Here is a 19,522-nt window from a genome sequence, read left to right as displayed (position 1 = left end):
ACCACAATTATTTGGGGTTTTTAATGCTTTATTAGTTAGTTTTTTTTTGCCAGGACACCAACTTTGCTGGTTTATTTTACGTTTGTTTTTTAATCAAGTGTGAATTGATTGAAATTTTTCTCTTATCCACATAGGTTCAGAACTATACATACAGACTGAAGCGTATTTACAAACCACACCTAATATTTAGAAGGTTGTAGTTTCTTTTCTAGTAGTTTTTGTATACCATAGCTTTGAGCACTGTTCATAAATTTTTAACAGGGTTGAGCTCTTGTCTATTTTAGAAGCTTAATGCACAAATCCACTGGCAACCATAACAACAGATTCTCAGCAGATTCCTGAAATAATGTAATATCACATCTGTAGGAGATCAGAACCAGCCTACGTGACCGTTTTACAATAACTTTATTAATCTTCCCATGTCTGCCATGTCCGAGTCATTCTTGGACAGCTTACTTGCAGTGCTGGACAAAACAAAACTTAATCTTTGGGCAGGAACTTATTCTCTTATGTCAAGAACAGAATGAAGTAAAATGCTTCGACACATCCCTCTTACGAGTATCAATACGAATATACGTACGTACAAGTATATGTAATATACATAAAGTGATTAAGTCCCTAAAGGACCGGGAATCAGGAATTTGGAAAGCCCATTTAAGACTTAGTTTAAGCCTTTTTCATCCATTGAAAAAAAGGATTATCTATGGGGAAAACTTACTGGCAAAAATCAAGAGCACATAAATTCAATTTGAGAGCAGGATTTCATTCTGCTTGCACTCAAAACTTCTGCTTTCTTTCGAATATACTCTGTTCTCTCTCAAATCTTTGTTTCTGCACTCTGATTTAATGCTTCTTGCATAGATAGTTTTTCCTCCTGCTCGAATCAAAACTGCAATCTGAAGTTTCTAACCTGCTTGCAAATTCTTTTTGCTCTCTCTGAGATTAGAGTCTTATCTCCTAGCAACAATACCAGCCAATAGAATGACAGTGTGCAACTGCTAGGTCACAGGCTTAGTTGGGGTGCGCTCGTTTCCTTCTACTGAGCGTACCTGTGTTGCTACTTCCCTGACAGGTCATACGGAGCAAAATCTGGGAGTAAGTGTTTCTATGTATTTGGTGCACATCGCAATTTTGTGAAATAGGTCAATCAACTTCAATGGATAACTCAACTCAGCAAAGTATAACGACAATGGATAATTCAAACTATCCTGTAATGATTTTAAACATTCAATAGTTTAATATGTATGTCTGTTTCTATTAACATAAACATTAAAATATGACAAGCAAACATCTTTTCAGTGGAAGACAAATTTAAAAATTGCTTTGTAAATTTGCTAATTCATCTAGTACATCAAAGATGAAGTTAATGACTTACAAAATCACTGTATAACAATATTTTCAGTAAAACGGTGATGAAGCTAACCTTACATTTTAAGGGTTTGGTCCTTGTTGGGTTAAATTAAACAGTTTCTTTTTACTTATTGGGGTAGCTATGATATCTGAATCATACATTTTATAAATAAATGCTTATTCTTCACCTTCCATAATTTACAATAAAATAACTATAATGTTCTACTTTCTACCATTGTTACAGACTCTGCTGAGGCATCAAATTCTGGAGCAGTTTCTGAGCCAAATGCAATATGTTCTCAATCATCAATTGTAGCAACACAGGCAGTCAGTAGAAGGAAACAAGCGGATACCCAACTAAGCCTGTGACCTAGCAGTTGCACACTGTCATTCTATTGGCTGATATTGTTGCTAGGAGATAAGACTTTAATCTCAGAGAGAGCAAAAAGAATTTGCGAGCAGGTTAGAAACTTCAGATCGCAGTATTGATTCGAGCAGAGAGCAAGTTTGTGCGCATGGAGGATGAAGCAAGCAGGAGGAAAAATTATCTATGCAAGAAGCATTAAATCAGACTGCAGAAACAAAGATTTGAGAGAGAACAGAGTATATTTGAAAGAAAGCAGAAGTTTCGAGTGCAAGCAGAATGAAATCCTGCTCTCAAATTGAAAATATGTGCTCTTGATTTTTGCCAGTAAATTTCCCTATAGTATGGGGGAGCTATGGTTTTCCTCACTTCATCCATCTACAGTAAAGAGAGCTTAAAAAACAAAAACATCAAATCTGTAAATTAAAATGTTTTAAGAGTAAAATAAATAACAAAAAATAACCACTAGAAAAAAAGGTAAAACTAATTGAAGACTGTTGCCTTTAATGACATCGCAGAGAAACACCCGACAGCAGCTCTCCAGTTTGAGTGAATATTCAGAGCTTAGCCATTTTCCTTTCAGTGTGGATTCTCATGTGTCTGTTTAAACTTGCTTTATGGGTAAATCTCTGTCCACACACATCACAACAGAAAGGTTTCTGTCCAGTGTGGATTCTCATGTGTGTGTTTAAATTTTCTTTTTGGCTAAATCTTTGTCCACACACATCACAACAGAAAGGTTTCTGTCCAGTGTGAATTCTCACGTGTCTGTTTAAATGTGCTTTTTGGTTAAATCTCTGTCCACATAGATCACAACAGAAAGGTTTCTGTCCAATGTGGATTCTCATGTGTGTGTTTAAACTTGCTTTTTGGGTAAATCTCTCTCCACACACATCACAACAGAAAGGCTTCTGTCCAGTGTGGATTCTCCTATGTCTGTTTAAAGGTGCTTTTTGGTTAAATCTTTGTCCACATAGATCACAACTGAAAGGTTTCTGTCCAGTGTGGATTCTCATATGTCTATTTAAATATGATTTATAGTTAAATCTTTGTCCACATAGATCACAACAAAAAGGCTTCTCTCTAGTGTGGATTCTCATGTGATCATTTAAATGTGTTTTTCGGCTAAATCTTTGTCCACATAGATCACAACTGAAAGGTTTCTCTCCAGTGTGGATTCTCATGTGTGTGTTTAAAGATGATTTACAACTAAATCTTTGTCCACATAGATCACAACAAAAAGGCTTCTCTCCAGTGTGAATTCTCATGTGATTGTTTAAATGTGTTTTTCGGCTAAATCTCTGTCCACACATATCACAACAGAAAGGTTCCTGTCCTGTGTGGATTCTCATGTGTCTGTTTAAAGATGATTTACAACTAAATAGTTGTCCACATAGATCACAACTGAAAGGTTTCTGTCCTGTGTGGATTCTCATGTGTGTGTTTAAATGTGCTTTTTGGTTAAATCTTTGTCCACATAGATCACAACTGAAAGGTTTCTCTCCAGTGTGGATTCTCATGTGTGTGTTTAAAGATGATTTACAACTAAATCGTTGTCCACATAGATCACAACAGAAAGGTTTCTCTCCAGTGTGGATTCTCATGTGTCTGTTTAAAGATGATTTACAGCTAAATAGTTGTCCACATAGATCACAACAGAAAGGTTTCTGTCCTGTGTGGATTCTTTTATGCATGTTTAAAGTGCGTTTTCCAATAAGTGTTTTACCACAGTCTTCACAGCTAAACTTTACTCCTGTCTGGACTTCTCTTGGTCGTTCCACATTTCTCTTCTCTGTCAAAAATCTATGTGCTCTGCTCTCCTTCCAGTCATTGTTCATGTCCTTAGTTTTCAGTCCAGAGTCTGACAAGTGTTTCAGCTCAGAGACGGTGTGCTTTACATCATCATCCTCTTCATCCTTCTCAGTCTGTAAGGAAATGGAACCATCTCCATGATCTTGTATCCTGACGGATTCTTTTCCTCCACTGATGTCTTCTGGAAGCTCTCTTGCTTTAATCTGGTCTTGATAAAGCTGTGAGAGCAGAGGGGATAGTTTATTATCCACACTCTTTATGGGACTAACAGTGACCGCAAACCCGGGGGCATTAATCTCCTCCTTCCCATTGAACCGCTCTCCTCCCAGACTGATGCAGACTCCCTTCTGTTCCTCCTTTATGTGGTGGGGCTTTGGGTCATGTAGGTCAGCACAAGGTCTGTGGTTTACAGGAGCTTCTTCTTTAACCATCTGCTTAACATCTGCAGGAAACATTGAAGCACATCATGTATATTAGAAAGTATTTTGACCTAAGGTTGCACTGGGTCATTTTTTAATAAACATATATTTAGGTGCTTTGGTTACATTCAATTATTTACGTATAATGTTTTCTTATCCTTTTATTTTGCTTTTTTTTTATATCTGTTGATTTATGCCATGATCTATTCGCTTATTTCCAACAACCATATATTGAATCTACTTTAGTCTTCCCGTCTAGCATCTTTTTTCATACTACATATCTGTAACCAGTTTCTATGTGGAATAATCGGGTTTTAAAGCAGGTAAAATAATTAATGAACACGTCAACCTTTTCTCTGTTTAAACATTTCTTATAAAAGCACTGTAATACAATTTACACCTCAAATCAAAAGAAATAATTATTCAAAAAAGTATTCGTACTTGTTGTCATCTGCTTATCCGGGACCAGGTCGCTGGGGCAGCAGTTTCACCCAGACACCTCAATTCTCTTAATTAATGGCCTATATAAATGTTTCTTATTACTAAAGAATGCACAGAGTGGTCAAAGCAAAGACATCTTCACAAAAAGGTCTCACTATCGCAAAGCATACAAACAATGGTTACAGCTGCATTTGTGAGCTTCTGAATGTTCCAGTGAGCGTCGCTGGAACCATAATCCTGAACTGGAAAGAACATAATTCCACCATAGAATCGTCAAAGTCAGGTGTCCGTAGAAAGACTTCTGACAGAGGAGTCCAAAGAAAAGTCAAACAACTTGTCCAAGAGTTAAGTTGCACTCAAAGAGAGCTTTAGAAAGCCCTAGAAATATCAAGTACTTTTTCCCAATTTGTAATGTTTTCAACTGTAATGGTCTTCAGGCTAGGGTCATACACGGAGAAGGAAGAGAACGAGCGTACTAGAAGACATGAGGCAAGACGAGCTACGAGAAGCCAGGCAATGGGTCAGGATCAAAGAGCATACCATGACATTAAGTCCTACTACGGTTTTGTGAAAACATAACGCTAATTGTTTTAATTTAATAATGAAACCTTTGGATGTCAGATGTTTCATTTTAACAATAAAAAAATAAAACACTTAAACCAACTAACTGATGTGGTGACATCATACATCCGTTTCTGTGAGGACATGTGTGCAGACCAAGACCTTCTGCACCTTTGGGAACAACAAGCCATGGTTTACTCCACACCTCAGGAATCTGCGCAGGGATAAGGAAGAAGTTCACAGCAGTGGAGATTGGGCGCGGTACAGGCAGGCCAGGAACAAACTAACTAAGGAGATCAAAGCAGCTAAGAGAAGCTATAGTGAGAAGCTGAAGAACATCCTTTCTACTGGTGACACTTCAGCTGTATGGACTGGTCTGAGAAACCTGACTGCCTATAGGAGCCCCTCCACCCATCCTGAACAGAGTCGTCTCCTGGCCAACCGTCTGAATGGCTTCTACTGCAGACATGACAAGAAGCCATTCACACCTCAAATCATCTCCTCCACATCCCATTCAGGAACAAGTTCTTCCCAGAAAGCAACCAACCCCCTGCCTTCAGATCCTCTACCTGCACTAAAGATCTCCGAGGAAGATGTAAACAGGCTCTTTCAGCGCATGAAAACAAAGAAAGCTGGAGGACCTGATAACGTCTCCCCATCATGTCTGAAAGCCTGATCAAATCAACTCGCTCCGATCTTCACAAGGATCTTCAACAAGTCACCGGAGAAATGTGAGGTCCCCTCCTGCCTCAAACGATCCACCATCATCCCGGTTCCCAAGAAACCCACCATCCTAGGATTAAATGACTACAGGCCTGTAGTCCTGACGTCTGTGGTCATGAAATCCTTTGAGCAGCTGGTGTTGAAGCACCTGAAAGACATCACAGGCCCCCTGCTGGACCTCCTGCAGTTTGCTTACTGAGCAAACAGGTCGGCAGATGATGCCGTTAACTTAGGTCTACACTTCATCCTGCAACACCTCGACCACCCAGGGACGTACGCCAGGATCCTGTTTGTAGACTTCAGCTCCACCTTCAACACCATCATACCAGACATCCTCCACCAGAAGCTCACCCAGCTCAACGTCCCAGCCTCCACCTGTCAGTGGATCAACAGCTTCCTGACAGACCAACAGCAGCAGATGACACTGGGGAGCATCTTCTCCCGATCCAGATCAATAAGTACTGGTTCCCCCCAGGGATGTGTTCTATCTCCACTCCTCTTCTCTCTGTACACAAATGACTGCACCTCATCGGACTCGTCCGTGAAACTCCTTAAGTTTGCAGATGACACCACTGTCATTGGACTGATCCAGGATGGTGATGAGTCTGCATACAGACAGCAGGTGGATCGGCTGGTACACTGGTGCGGTCAGAACTACCTTGAACTGAACCCACTCAAGACTGTGGAAATGGTGGTGGACTTTCGGAGAACACCACCCCCATACACCCCCCTCACCATCCTCAACAACACTGTATCGGCCGTGGACCACTTCAGGTTCTTAGGAACCACCATCTCTGAGGACCTGAGATGGTCTTCACACATAGACACTGTTCGGAAGAAGGTCCAGCAGAGACTGTACTTCCTGAGGCAACTCAAGAAGTTCAACCTTCCACAGGAGCTGCTGGTCATCTTCTACACTGCCATCATTCAGTCTGTCTTGTCTTCATCCATCTCAGTGTGGTTTGGATCATCCACCAAACAGGACAGGTCCAGACTGCAACGAATAATCAGGACTGCAGAGAGAATAATCAGGGCTGACCTTCCCTCCATCCAGGACTTATACAGGTCTAGGGTCAAGAAAAGAGCTGCTAAAATCTCTGCAGACCCCACACACCCTGCACATAAACTGTTCAGAGTTTTACCTTCAGGTGGCGCTACAGAGCACTGTTCACTAAAACCAGCCGCCACAGAGACAGTTTCTTCCTCCAGGCTGTTTCTCTGTTGAACATTTAATAGAGAACAAAACAACAGCATACAGATGTTGCAAATGCACCTTTGTATATATGTATATTTAAGGACATAAAGATATATGCATAAATGTATCTTATAACGCATTAAACAAAAAAACAAAACAAAAAAACCCAAAGAGCAAAGTGTACTGGAGTCATATTCCTTGTTTGTATGTACGAACTTGGCAATAAAGCTGATTCTGATTTTGAAAAAGCAACAACGTCTGTGAAACGATGCACTTCATTACTTGTTGCTCGGGAAAGAACCAAAACAAGCAACGGCTGCCTTTCTGGTCTGGCTGCTGACTCCCTCAAGCTATCTGTTCTTCCCGAGGTACAAACTGTGCTATGTTTGTGCTACTGCTTTATACTTGTGGTAGAATAAGTTTCCCATGGAATGCTGTGAAAACAGAACATACTCCTGGAATATGAATACCATGCTGATCCTGGTCCATAAGAAAGTCATTGAAATCCATCTGCCTGGAAAGGGTTACAAAGACATTTGTAAAGATTTGGGAGTCCAGATAACCACAGCGAGAGCCATTCTCCTTCAAAAAGTGACGATGTGGAACAACAATGAACCTTCCCAGGAGTGACCTGCCTACCAAAATGACTCCAAGAAAACTCACCTAAGAGGTAACAAAAAATCCCAGGACAACATCTAAACCACTGCAGGCCTCACTTTCCCTATTCAAGGTCAATGTTCACAACTGAACAATAAGAAAGTCCCTGGTTTGAAATGGCATCAATGGGAAAGTTCCAAGGCGAGAATCCTGCTGTACAAAAAGGACACCAAGGGTCATCTCCAATTGATCAAAACACATCCTGGTTATCCTCAGGACTTTTGGAACATCCTACTGAAAGTCCAACATGATGGAGATAGTGTTCCTTAGAAACTGGAGGGAGGGACAGATGAAAGGATAATACACCTGTGCAGGGTGGTGCTAGCCATTTGGATGCCCTGAGCGCAAATACTTTGTAGAGCCAGAACTTCTATGCATATATTTCCACACTTATCATGGAGGAAAATTAACAAACAGATTTATAAGCGGGATTAAAACAAGAGAACAAAAGAACAATCAATTAAATGCAACAAAGGGGAGTGTAATACAGAACTAGGACTCATAAGCGCTGTTAGAAAAGGACCTATTTTTGTGCTGTTTTCACATGATGTATTCATTTAATCCAAACCCTTAAAAACATCACAAAGGTCTGACTTTACAGAGAAAACCGACCCATATGATTATGACAAGTTTTGTTTTCCTGAGGAAGATTCACCAGGAGAAGCTTTTAAAACCAAAACTCCTCAAAGTCCTCAGAACCTCTATGTAACGCATATAGGCTAAGTGGTTGACTGCAGCTACAAAAGTGGTAACAGAGGAGTCTCCTTTAAAGGAGCCTGAGGTGTGAATGTAGAAACGGGATGCAGCGGTTTCAGGTTAAGTGTATATATTATATTGGTCGCACAAAAAAAACAAAACAAAAACAGAATAATTTATCACAAATGACAAAATTTTCATTTCAAAAATTCAGTCAGAGTCCATGATTTTAGTTCATTTAGCTCCCCATCTGTGGATCCATGGGATGATTCCTGTTCAAACAAAAACCCAGACCTAAAGGCCAGAAATACACATTCAGAATTTTCATTGAAAATAAAATAACCATCTGTCTTAAACAGCCTATATGTAAAGGAAATACAATATTCAATGTATGCATACCATACATGTTTAAATGCAAATGTAAAAATACTTTAAATATTAATTAACCCCTCCTTGAACCGCCAACCTAATGTGGTGGAAGGGTTTGAGTGCTCGAAAGACCCAAGAGGGTATGTTGTCTGGGGCCCAAATGCCACTGGTAGGGTCTCCCATGGCAAACAGGCTGTGGGTGACGAGTCAGACAAAAAGCAGTTCAAGACGGCATCATGAGGACCAGTAAATCTGTAAATCAGCCCGATCTCCGGATGCTTAGGCTGGCTCTATGGGCGTGGAATGTCTTCTCGCTGGGGGGGAAGGAGCCTTAGCTCGTGCGGTAGGTCGAGAGATATCAACTAGAAATAGTCGGGCTCACCTCCACACACACCGTGGGGTCCGGAGCCCAAGTTCTCGAGAGAGGCCGGAGTCTCTTATACTCTGAAGTGGCCCGTGGGGAGAGGGGGCGAGCTGGGGTGGGTTTGCTTGTTGCTCAGCCGTCTCGTGTTAGGATTTACCCCAGTGGGGTCATGTGCAGAGTGTGGAGTACCTGGCATTCATGGCGTCCCTGTTGGGGGTGCTGCATACTGCCTCTCCCAGAGACTCAGTTATTCTGCTGGGGGACTTCAACACCCAAGTGGGAAACGACAGTAACACCTGGAGAGGCATGATTGGGAGGAATCACCTCCCCGATCTGAATCAGAGTTGGGTTTCATTACAGCAGTGGTCCCCATTCCCCGGACCGCGGACCGGTACGGGCCCGTGGATCAATTGGTACTGGGCCGCCAAGAAATAATTAAACCAGAAGTCTCGGGCTCTGCTTCCTGATTGGTGGGATTGACGTGAATGACCTGGAGATAACTTTATTCTACTGGCTCTAAGGATGAAAAGGAGGGGTCATTTGTGGAATTCGGCCCATCCAAACTCTAGTAATGGACATTCGTAACGGAGCTTACTTGAAAAATCCACAGGGCAAACAGGGCAGAACTGATTATGCAGCTGAGCGTGTATGTGTTTTAAAAAAAAATAATTTCTCGTGTTGAATTATTTGGTTTTTTAAGCGCAATGGCTTCCCAAAAAAAGTTTTAAACCGTGGATGAAACATTGGACCAAATAACGTCTGAGTTTTGTGCTGAGGACGGCAAATGAAGACTGGGACCGTGTTTTTCTCAGACGATGGGACAACAAAGTGCCGCAGCTTGACTAAAGGCATGTTCATAAAGATGCAGGTGGATTCACTCCTGCTACTTTTGGTCCGCTTTAAACAGAACAAAACGTCTCTTCGAACTTAACAAGCCATTGTTGCTGGTATCAAAGGTGAATAAAGTTATAAAAACATACCTGTTCAGCTGGGTGTTGCTTAACAACACGTTCTGGGAGAGAACGCCGTCTCTTGCTTGTAGCACACATTCATCGACGCCGTTCCAAAAGTATACATATAACGCCGCAAAATCTGTGTAGAATGCGCTGCTCTTGGCTCTCACAGAAATATTTCCCCTTAAAAAAATGGCAGAAATATGCAGAACAGAGCAGCTGGTGGTGCCCTATAGGGGCTGCTCCAGGAGTGCGGAGTTGGGGGGTCCTTTATCTGTACAACCAGAGCAGGAGTTTGGTTCGCATTGCCGGCACCAAGTCTGACATTTTCCCGGTGCATGTTGGACTCCGGCAGGGCCGCCCTTTGTCACCGGTCCTGTTCATAACTTTTATGGACAGGATTTCTAGACGCAGCCAAGGGCCGGAGGGGGTCTGGTTTGGGGACCAGTGAATTTCATCTCTTCGTTTTGCTGATGACGTGGTTATGCAGGCCCCCTCTAACCAAGACCTACAGCATGGACTGGGGCAGTTCGCAGCCGAGTGTGAAGCGGCTGGGATGAAGATCAGCTCCTCCAAGTCCAAGGCCATGGTTCTCGACCGGAAAACATTACGGCTATAAACCGCTGTGGTGAAAAGCGAATATCATGCCTTAATAAAACTGGTCCTAAAAGCACAAAGTTATCCACCTTATTCTTGGGAGGGCCTATGTAGTTGCGATTATGGGTAGAACTTCCGGCGAAACACCGGAAGTAGTTTTAAGTTAGTCTTACTGCTGTTGCTTGTGGTTCGTTGCTAATCTGCTTATAGTTTAAAAGTTACAGTTGCGGTTTGTAGAGGATATCAAGCAAAAGTTCATTCGTTCGTTCGTCGTCTTCCGCTTATCCAGGACCGGGTCGCGGGGGCAGCAGACTCAGCAGAGACGCCCAGAAGTCCCTCTCTCCAGACACCTCCTCCAGCTCCTCCAGGGGGAGCCCAAGGCGTTCCCAGGCCAGCCGAGAGACATAGTCCCTCCAGCGTGTCCTGGGCCGTCCCCTGGGCCTCCTCCCGGTGGGACGTGCCTGGAACACCTCCCGAGGAAGGCGTCCAGGAGGCATCCGGTATAGATGCCCGAGCCACCTCAACTGGCTCCTCTCAATGTGGAGGAGCAGCGGCTCTACTCCGAGCTCCTCCCGGATGGCCGAGCTCCTCACCCTATCTCTAAGGGAGTGCCCGGCCACCCTACGGAGGAAGCTCATTTCAGCCGCTTGTATCCGTGATCTCGTTCTTTCGGTCATGACCCAAAGTTCACGGCCATAGGTGAGGGTAGGAAGACCGACCAGTAAATTGAGAGCTTTGCTTTTCGGCTCAGCTCTCTCTTCACCACAACGGACCGGCACAGCGCCCCCATTACTGTGGCAGCTGCACCGATCCGTCTGTCGATCTCCCGCTCCATTCTTCCCTCACTCGTGAACAAGACCCCGAGATACTTAAACTCCTCCACTTGAGGCAGGAACTCCCCTCCAACCTGAAGAGGACAAGCCACCCTTTTCCGGTCGAGTACCATGGCCTCGGACTTGGAGGAGCTGATCCCCATTCCAGCCGCTTCACACTCGGCTGCGAACCGCCACAGTGCATGTTGTAGGTCTTGGCTAGAGGGGGCCAGCAGGACCATGTCATCCGCAAAAAGAAGAGACGAAATCCACTGGTCCCCAAACCAGACCCCCTCCGGCCCTTGGCTGCGTCTAGAAATCCTGTCCATAAAAGTTATGAACAGGACCGGCGACAAAGGGCAGCCCTGCCGGAGTCCAACATGCACTGGGAACAGGTCCGACTTAGTGCCGGCAATGCGGACCAAACTCCTGCTCCGCTCGTACAGGGACCGGATGGCCCCTAATAAAGGGCCCCCGATTCCATACTCCTGGAGCACCCCCCACAGGGCATCACGAGGGACACAGTCGAATGCCTTCTCCAGGTCCACAAAACACATGTGAACCGGTTGGGCAAACTCCCATGAACCCTCGAGCACCCTGTAGAGGGTATAGAGCTGGTCCAGTGTTCCATGGCTGGGACGAAAACCACACTGGTCCTCCTGAAGTCGAGGTTCGACTATCGGTCGGACTCTCCTCTCCAATACCCTGGCGTAGGCCTTACCAGGGAGGCTGAGGAGCAAAAGTTTTGTTTTCTAAATTGTCTTTGCGGAACTCTGGTACGTGTTGCGCTGTTCGTGGCTGTACTAATAACCAGACCAAGCTTAATTTGTGGCTTCAACAACAGTGCGTTGAACATGCGCCTAATACTAAAAGTCAGTGTTCTTGTGAAAAGCGGTACAGTTTTCATCATCTACTCACCGATGAGGGGGAAAAAAAGAATGTGGCTGAAAAATCTGAATTTGAAGAGACCACCCAAAACGCTGTATGTATGCTCGTTTCATTTTATGGACAAAAAGCCAACGGAGGAAAACCTGCATCCTAGTTTATGGCTGGGCTACGACAGACCACCGGAGAAGCGACGCCGGATCCTTAGAAGGATTGACAGCAGCGACATGAGATCAGGTATGATTTCTTGTGTAAGGAGACGGATTGTAGCATTTTACCGGCAATGATGTCGTTTAATATGACTATTTGCTGTGTAAATGTGTATATAGGCGCGTGTGTATGTGTGTACTTGTTATCTATTTAGGACATTTTCTGGTATGTTTACTAGACTGTCAGGGTTAGGCATAAATGCGGTAACTAAAATGTTTGTGTGTGTGTGTGTGTATATATATATATATATATATATGAGAGATAATAGGGAAAACCCTAATTTGACACATCTTCAATATCTTTCGCTGTATTTTTATCATCAGATCAGCTTGACAAGAGTGAGTAGCTGTGTACAACACTGAAGCCATCCTGTGATGCCCAAACACAATAGTCATGCCCTGGGATGGAGGACCACAGCTACTCTCAGGGGCCCACAATCTCATGTGTAATGAGTGCACCATCCCCAGCATTGCCTAACTCTGTTTCATAAAGTGTTTTGCCGACTGATGAGGACTCTCTCCTATATACAGGGATTCCACTCATTGAGTTTCTCACACTTGTGTCCTGCCTTCAGCCATTTGCTCCAGCTTCCTCATCAGTGCCTGTTGTGGACCAAATTCTAATTACTTTGATGAAGCTAAGACAAAACTTTGTCATGGCAGATTTAGCGCGGCGGTTTAAACTGTCACAGGGTCAGGTCAGTAAAACTATTGGAATCTGGATAGACATAATGTCTGAGCACACCAAGGACCTCGTTATCTGGTTGCCCCGTGAAACTATCAAAGCAACATTGCCAAAAGCTTTTAGGGAGCACTTCGCTAACACAACCTGTGTAATTGACTGCACAGAGACAGTTTTGCAGAAAGCTAAAAATCTGGACTCCAGAAGTGAATCATACAGTCACTACTATGCCAACAACACAGTGAAATATTTAGTGGCTGTTTCTCCCTCTGGGCTTATCATGTTTATTTCAGATGCTTATGGTGGCAAATGCAGTGACAGGTACATTACACAGAACTCAGGGTTTCTGGACTATTTATGTGCTGGAGATGAGGTAATGGGTGACCGTGGTTTCACAGTTAGGGACTTGCTGGAGGAGCGTGATGTGAATCTTATCATTCCAGCATTCACACGCAAAGGATGCCAGCTGACCAACGAGGAAGTCACTCGCACACGCCGCATTGCACACGCCCAAATTCACGTTGAACGAGCAATAAGGCGTCTCAAGGTGTACAAGATTCTGTCTCAAACGGTGCCAATTAACTTGGTGCCTAAAATTGACAAAATGCTCAGGATTTGTGCAGGCTTAGTGAATTTAAGAGCTGAGCTTATTTCAAGTGAAAAGTTAAAAGAAATGTAATATTGCACTTAGATGTACTTCTTTTATTGAACATTACATTTTTATAAGAAATACATATAGATATAAGAAATATTTTTTTCTCTGTTGTAATATACAATATTCCAATTGGAGATTAATAAAGTACTTTTGTCTAATCACATTGTATGTCCTAATATGTCTGGAGGATTTTTCTGTTTATTTTTTAATGTTCTAGTGTTTGGAGCATTTTGGGAGTGTACTACCCATAAAACCAGTTATTTGCCTAGTGTATTTTCAAGAGATCGAGGTATTTTGGGCAGAGCTGAATTTTCTTTGCAGCAAATTCATCGACTAATGTTGGAAGCATGTGTGAAAAGTAGAAATTTTCAAGATGCTTCATTTGTGCATCTGTAAAATCTTTGTCAAATGAAATGTCAAACTCCAGGTGCTCAGTTGATGACCAGATGACCAGCTTGCAGCTCTCCAGCCTGAGGCACATCATTGTAAGCTGGACCTGGAAGAATTAATACCATGGTTTCTTTTAATGAAGATTCACAAGTAACTTATTATATGAGATCATTGATCAAAGGTAATATGTCTGCTAATTAAGGTAAAGAAGATTGTGTCCCACCTCTTTTAACAAAACGCGACCAACTTTATTACCATGGAGATACTGATACGCTTCTGAGCTTTTTAGATTACTCATCGCTTTGCCATCTGAAGCCACCGCGTTAATGACGTAACTAAATATGCTAGTGTAGGTTATCTGCGGCCACTTTTTCAGATCGTCCTCCCATCCCTCGATAGCTGTAGGTAGCAGTATAACAGTACTGCCACATTTGAGCTGTGTCAGCTGATGTTCCCACATATTTTTGCCCCAAATGCTCGAAAAAGGAAGATTAGTGCCTATTGTTAGCATGAAAACAAAAGCCGGTTCCGGTTGGCGGCGGAAGTCGTACCCATAAATCGCGCAAGGCATCATGGGGGATAGGAATAAGATGGATAGATCATAACCTGGAAAAAGGCTTTCACAAATCCCAGACTGGGTTTGAAAGATTCTGCTATTAGTGTAGAACAATCTAGTCCAGGTTTGAAGAGTCTAAATATTGTACCTTTGAAGTTGGAGCAGATTAAAGATGCTTTAATTGATGCAAATGAGGTGGAACGGCTCTTCAGCTGTTTCCCGAATCGGAACCTACAATCGGAAGCCAACTTCAGCCTCTTACTCTGTCCATTAGCAAAATGGCGGACTTGAGTCATTTCTGCCAGGTAACGAAGTATTTACTGTTCTACATTTGGGCTTTACTTTTCTAAATAATTAATCACCTAAATGTTCCTAAACTGTAACTGACCAGAAAACGTACAAACCTAATCTGTGCGGCAGAACTTTGGGGTTAAAATCAGCCTCCAGGATGTTGTTCCGCAGCTGATCTTCTTTGTCCTCTTCAGTCGTTTGGGAAATCTCTCCCACTGCTGCACTCTGCCACCGTTTGAGCTGCTGTCTCCTCATCTTTGTTGTTGTTCTCTTTAAATGATCCTTTAACAGTTACTGAGCGGTTAGAGATCAGCTTCGATCTAAATTCTTCTCAATACTTCATTACACGTCAGACGGCGGAGTTTCTTCTTTATTCTGTCTCTTTCCTTGTTCGTCTTCTTCTTCTGGTGTCTATTGGCGGTTGGCAAAAAACTTGGTGCGCATTACCGCCACCAACTGGTATGGAGTGTGTTCCTGTGATTAATATCTGTATTACATAATATATAATCAAATTCTGTTAAATAGTTTAGGTCTTTTAAAAAAAAACTATAATAATTTGTATCTGTTTTAATTAAACGTTTCTTTAATTTTCTCAAATTCTCTCCTCATAAATCTTCTTTCTATTTCATATTTCTGACAATCTAATATAATCACCTGCTTCAACAAACCCACTGTCATCTGGACAAAGCCAGCAGCACTGTGAGGATCATGTTCTTTGATTTCTCCAGTGCATTTAATACAATCCAACCTGATTTGCTTTGTCAGAAACTCCAGAAGACTCAGGTGGAGGCCTCAACAATCTCCTGGATCAAAGACTACCTGACAAACAGACCACAGTTTGTGAGACTGAAGGGTTGTGAGTCTAACCAGGTAGTCAGCAGCACAGGAGCACCACAGGGGACGGTACTCTCACCATTCCTTTTCACTCTGTACACCTCAGACCTCCAGTACAAGACAGACTCCTGTCATCTGCAGAAATACTCGGATGATTCTGCAGTCGTGGGGTGGATCAGAGATGGACAAAAAGCTGAGTACAGGAAGGTGGTGGACCGCTTTGTGGCATGGTGTGGAAACAATCATATCATTTTGAACGTGACTAAAACAAAGGAGATGATTGTAGATTTCAAGAGAAACAGGAATAAGTCAAAAACTATTTCTATCATGGGAGAAGAAGTGGAGGTGGTGGAGGAGTATAAATACCTCAATGTTCACCTGGACAACAGACTAGAGTGGAGATGCAACTCTGAAGCCATCTACAAGAAGGGACAGAGCAGACTGTACTTCTTGAGGAAGCTTAGGTCCTTTGGTGTTTGCAGCAAGATGCTGCAGATCTTCTATAAGTCTGTTGTGGAGAGTGTGTTATCTTCTGCCATCATCTGCTGGGGAAGCAGCATCAGAACCAGAGACTTAAAAAAGCTCAACAAGCTGATAAAAAAGGCTGGTTCTGTTCTGGGGACTCCTCTGGAACCTCTGGAGATCATTGTGGAAAGACGGATTCTTCATAAAATGAAGAACATTATGGAGAACCCTGAGCATCCTCTTCATGAGACTGTCCTACAACAACAGAGTGTCTTCAGTCAGAGGCTTCTTCAGATCTGCTGTAAGACGGACCTACAGGAGATCCTTCCTGCCCACAGCCATCAGCATCTACAACGGCTCTTTGAGGAAACCTACATAATATGAGCTATAACAACATTTAATTTCCCTTTGGGATTAATAAAGTATTTTTGAATTGAATTGAATTGAATATAATGTGTTCTACTGTTTAATTTCCCCACAATGGTCACATTTTCCTGTATTACGCTTTTGTATATTAAAAATTGTACTGTTCAGTCCTGTATGTCCAAATCTTAATCTTGTTATTACACTTACCTCCTTTCTGCTCCTTCTTCCAGTTCTTATTTCTCCAACTGACTTTTTGATCCTATAAAACCCATCTTCTTTACTTTCCCTATCCCACTTTTTCTGGCATTCTTTTTTTCATTTTTGTTTGATAATGCTCCTTGCCTCTAATTTACTAATATGAACTGTGAAATTTATATGGTTATTAGTTGCCTTCTTAGCCATACTATCTGCCATTTCATGTCCTTTTAATCCAATATATGCTGGTATCCATATAAATGCTTTTGTTAAACCAATCCTTTGTATTCTGAATAATGTAAGTTGAACTTTTAATAAAATATCTGGCCTGCTATCTGAATGATTATGTTTTAGACTCATTAATACGGAGCTTGCATCTGAACAAATTGTTGTTTTTAATGGCCGAATGTCCTCCACCCAGTGTACTGCTAATAAAACTGCTGCCATTTCTCCTGAAAATACAGTATACTGAGCACGAAGCGAAGTTTGTGGTGGTCTAGACAGGAAAGTGACTGGTGCTGCCCTGCTATGGTGGTGGCGGAAAGGCCGTTGGCATAAAATGGTATGTGAATGGCTCGGATGGAAATGCAGTTAGGGAAAGAAGATTTATTAGGAGAGAATTTGAGAGAATTAAAGAAATGTTTAATATATTAGATATATTACAAAGGAAATTAGGAAGCAAAAATATACAAATTGTGAATTATATATTTTTTTGATAAAGAACTAATTTGTTTAATAAAATGCATTTATTATTTACAAAGATGTCATCCATCACGAACTACACTCCCTACCAGGTGGTGGCGGTAATGCACACCTCAAGGTGTTTGCAAACCGCCAATAAGCACCAAAAGAAGAAGAAGTTCGTTTCTCCTGCAGATTCAATTCAATTCAATTTAAAAAATACTTTATTAATCCCAAAGGTAAATTAAATGTTGTTATAGCTCATATTATGAAGGTTTCTTCAAAGATCCGTTGTAGATGCTGATGGCTGTGGGCAGGAAGGATCTCCTGTAGCGCTCCGTCTTACAGCAGATCTGAAGAAGCCTCTGATTGAAGACACTCTGTTGTTGTAGGACAGTCTCATGAAGAGGATGCTCAGGGTTCTCCATAATGAAGTAATATATGTAATATAAGTAATATAGCTGTGCTCAACTCACTGCAATACACTCAAAAGTTGAAGCTAAGTTCGATTCTGTTTACTTAATTTTATGTGTCAGATGTTTTAGCTTTGTTGTCTTAAACTACCAAACCCTGCTGGTTCTACTGACTTGCAGCTCTTCAGCTAATATTAGTTAAAACTTCGGTCTACATCGTCTCTTGTGTTTATTGTGCATGACTAATGCTATCAAGGCAAATAGAACAATGCAGGATAGAAATGAATTATTCTTTGAACTTTTAAGTACGCTACAAGGTGTTTGCTCATTGCTATATTTCCATTGTGGAAGACCAATCAGGCGTTCTCCACACATTTCATCACAAAGCAATCATTTCTGAAACCGTGTAAAATGATTTCACAACGCCGGTTCTGTGTTTCAGAAAGCTTAATTTGCAATAAAGAATAATTTAAAATCAAGTTGAACAAAGTGTAAACATATCCACATGGAAGTCAGGGGTACAGCATTAAGGAGAAGAACATAATCTAAATCACAATACTTTACTTACAAATGAAACAAAGAAATTGCACATAGAGCAACATTTTTGCCAGATCCATATGAGAAAATAATGATTTAAGATGAAATGTCCAAAACTGCCATAAGCCTTTTTTTTTTTTTAAGTTTGCAGAGTACCATCTGGCAGCGAAAGATCTCTTAATAAACAGTTATGCCTTAGAAGAAGGCAGATAGAAGCAGCTTACATGAAAACACTACGCACATCTCAGAGGAGAAAATATGATCTTGACAGATTTACACAGCATTTTAAGTCCATGTTGGAGATTTCCCATGCTCTCAACATCAAGCAAAAGAACCGCCAGACTAAGCGGCGGGAATGAAACCAGATGCAAAACGAGCCGGTATTTTCCGAATATCCTTGCATAATTAAGTCTGGACTTGTTTTCACATGGACTGGACTCGGGTTTCGGTTTCTGGTGCATTTTTGATTAAAATGTGTTTGGTCTCCATTTAGTGAAGTGACTCACAGCCAGGGGCAAACTGGCATACGGGGCAACCGTGGAAATCCCTGGTGGACCGCTGGCTTAGGCATTTCTTATTTTGTGAATGTTTAGTTTTTAATAACCGCCTTTCACAGACGCAGGGCGAGCGCGACATCAAGTATGGAAGAGGCGACAGTTTCTGGGGCGCTGATATTTTTCTGGACCATTGTGCTCTAAACTGCCATATCAACCTGTTGAGGATAACCTTTATTTATTTGACTCATAGCTGTTTTTCCCATTTATACTATAGTGAAATAAAGCATAAGTTCTAATGTTTCCTTTTTGTTAGAATAGGACAAGAATGCTTATCCACACACATTACAAGGATAAATGGCCCAAGGTTTGTCATGAATGACCTGTGGCTGGGGCACTGGGTTTGATGGTGGAGCAGGCTGTAACTGGTTTGATTAGAAAGCAGCAGCACAATTAGATTAAGGATGGACACCCGCTACTACACAACCTACCAGATAGACACCACAATGGTGACACATAGTCTACTGATAAACACTGAGGGAGGGAACATCCATTG

General features: G+C 42.1%; 1 protein-coding gene and 1 long non-coding RNA gene across 6 annotated transcripts in view; one reads left to right on the top strand and one right to left on the bottom strand.

The window, feature by feature from the left end:
- Positions 1–10: 10 nt before the first annotated feature.
- LOC124874992 (gastrula zinc finger protein XlCGF57.1-like) lies at positions 11–15,723 on the bottom strand. 3 transcript variants are annotated; one of them, XM_047376718.1, is made up of 2 exons: positions 15,095–15,723; positions 11–3,968 (listed from the first exon to the last, which is right to left on the bottom strand). In XM_047376718.1, exons 1-2 carry the CDS (start codon positions 15,234–15,236, stop codon positions 2,272–2,274), a joined length of 1,839 nt encoding a protein of 612 aa, XP_047232674.1. In that variant the 5' UTR covers positions 15,237–15,723; the 3' UTR covers positions 11–2,271. The 3 variants fall into 3 exon arrangements, 2 of the variants coding, with proteins under 2 accessions (XP_047232674.1, XP_047232675.1); XM_047376719.1 differs by lacking the exon at positions 15,095–15,723 and adding an exon at positions 9,932–10,872; XR_007039932.1 differs by lacking the exon at positions 11–3,968 and adding an exon at positions 13,771–14,240 and having other exon boundaries at positions 15,095–15,231.
- Positions 14,250–19,522, top strand: part of LOC124874998 — a 33,569-nt gene continuing 28,296 nt past the window's right edge. For all 3 annotated transcript variants that reach the window (XR_007039933.1, XR_007039934.1, XR_007039935.1), the window contains exon 1: positions 14,250–14,995. This is a non-coding gene — a long non-coding RNA (uncharacterized LOC124874998). The remainder of the gene's footprint in view (positions 14,996–19,522) is intronic.

The sequence above is a fragment of the Girardinichthys multiradiatus genome, chromosome 10 (assembly GCF_021462225.1).
Source record: "Girardinichthys multiradiatus isolate DD_20200921_A chromosome 10, DD_fGirMul_XY1, whole genome shotgun sequence".
NCBI lineage: Eukaryota > Metazoa > Chordata > Actinopteri > Cyprinodontiformes > Goodeidae > Girardinichthys > Girardinichthys multiradiatus.
The sequence above is the reverse complement of the archived record's forward strand: the minus strand, read 5'-3'. Positions and strand labels throughout refer to the sequence as shown.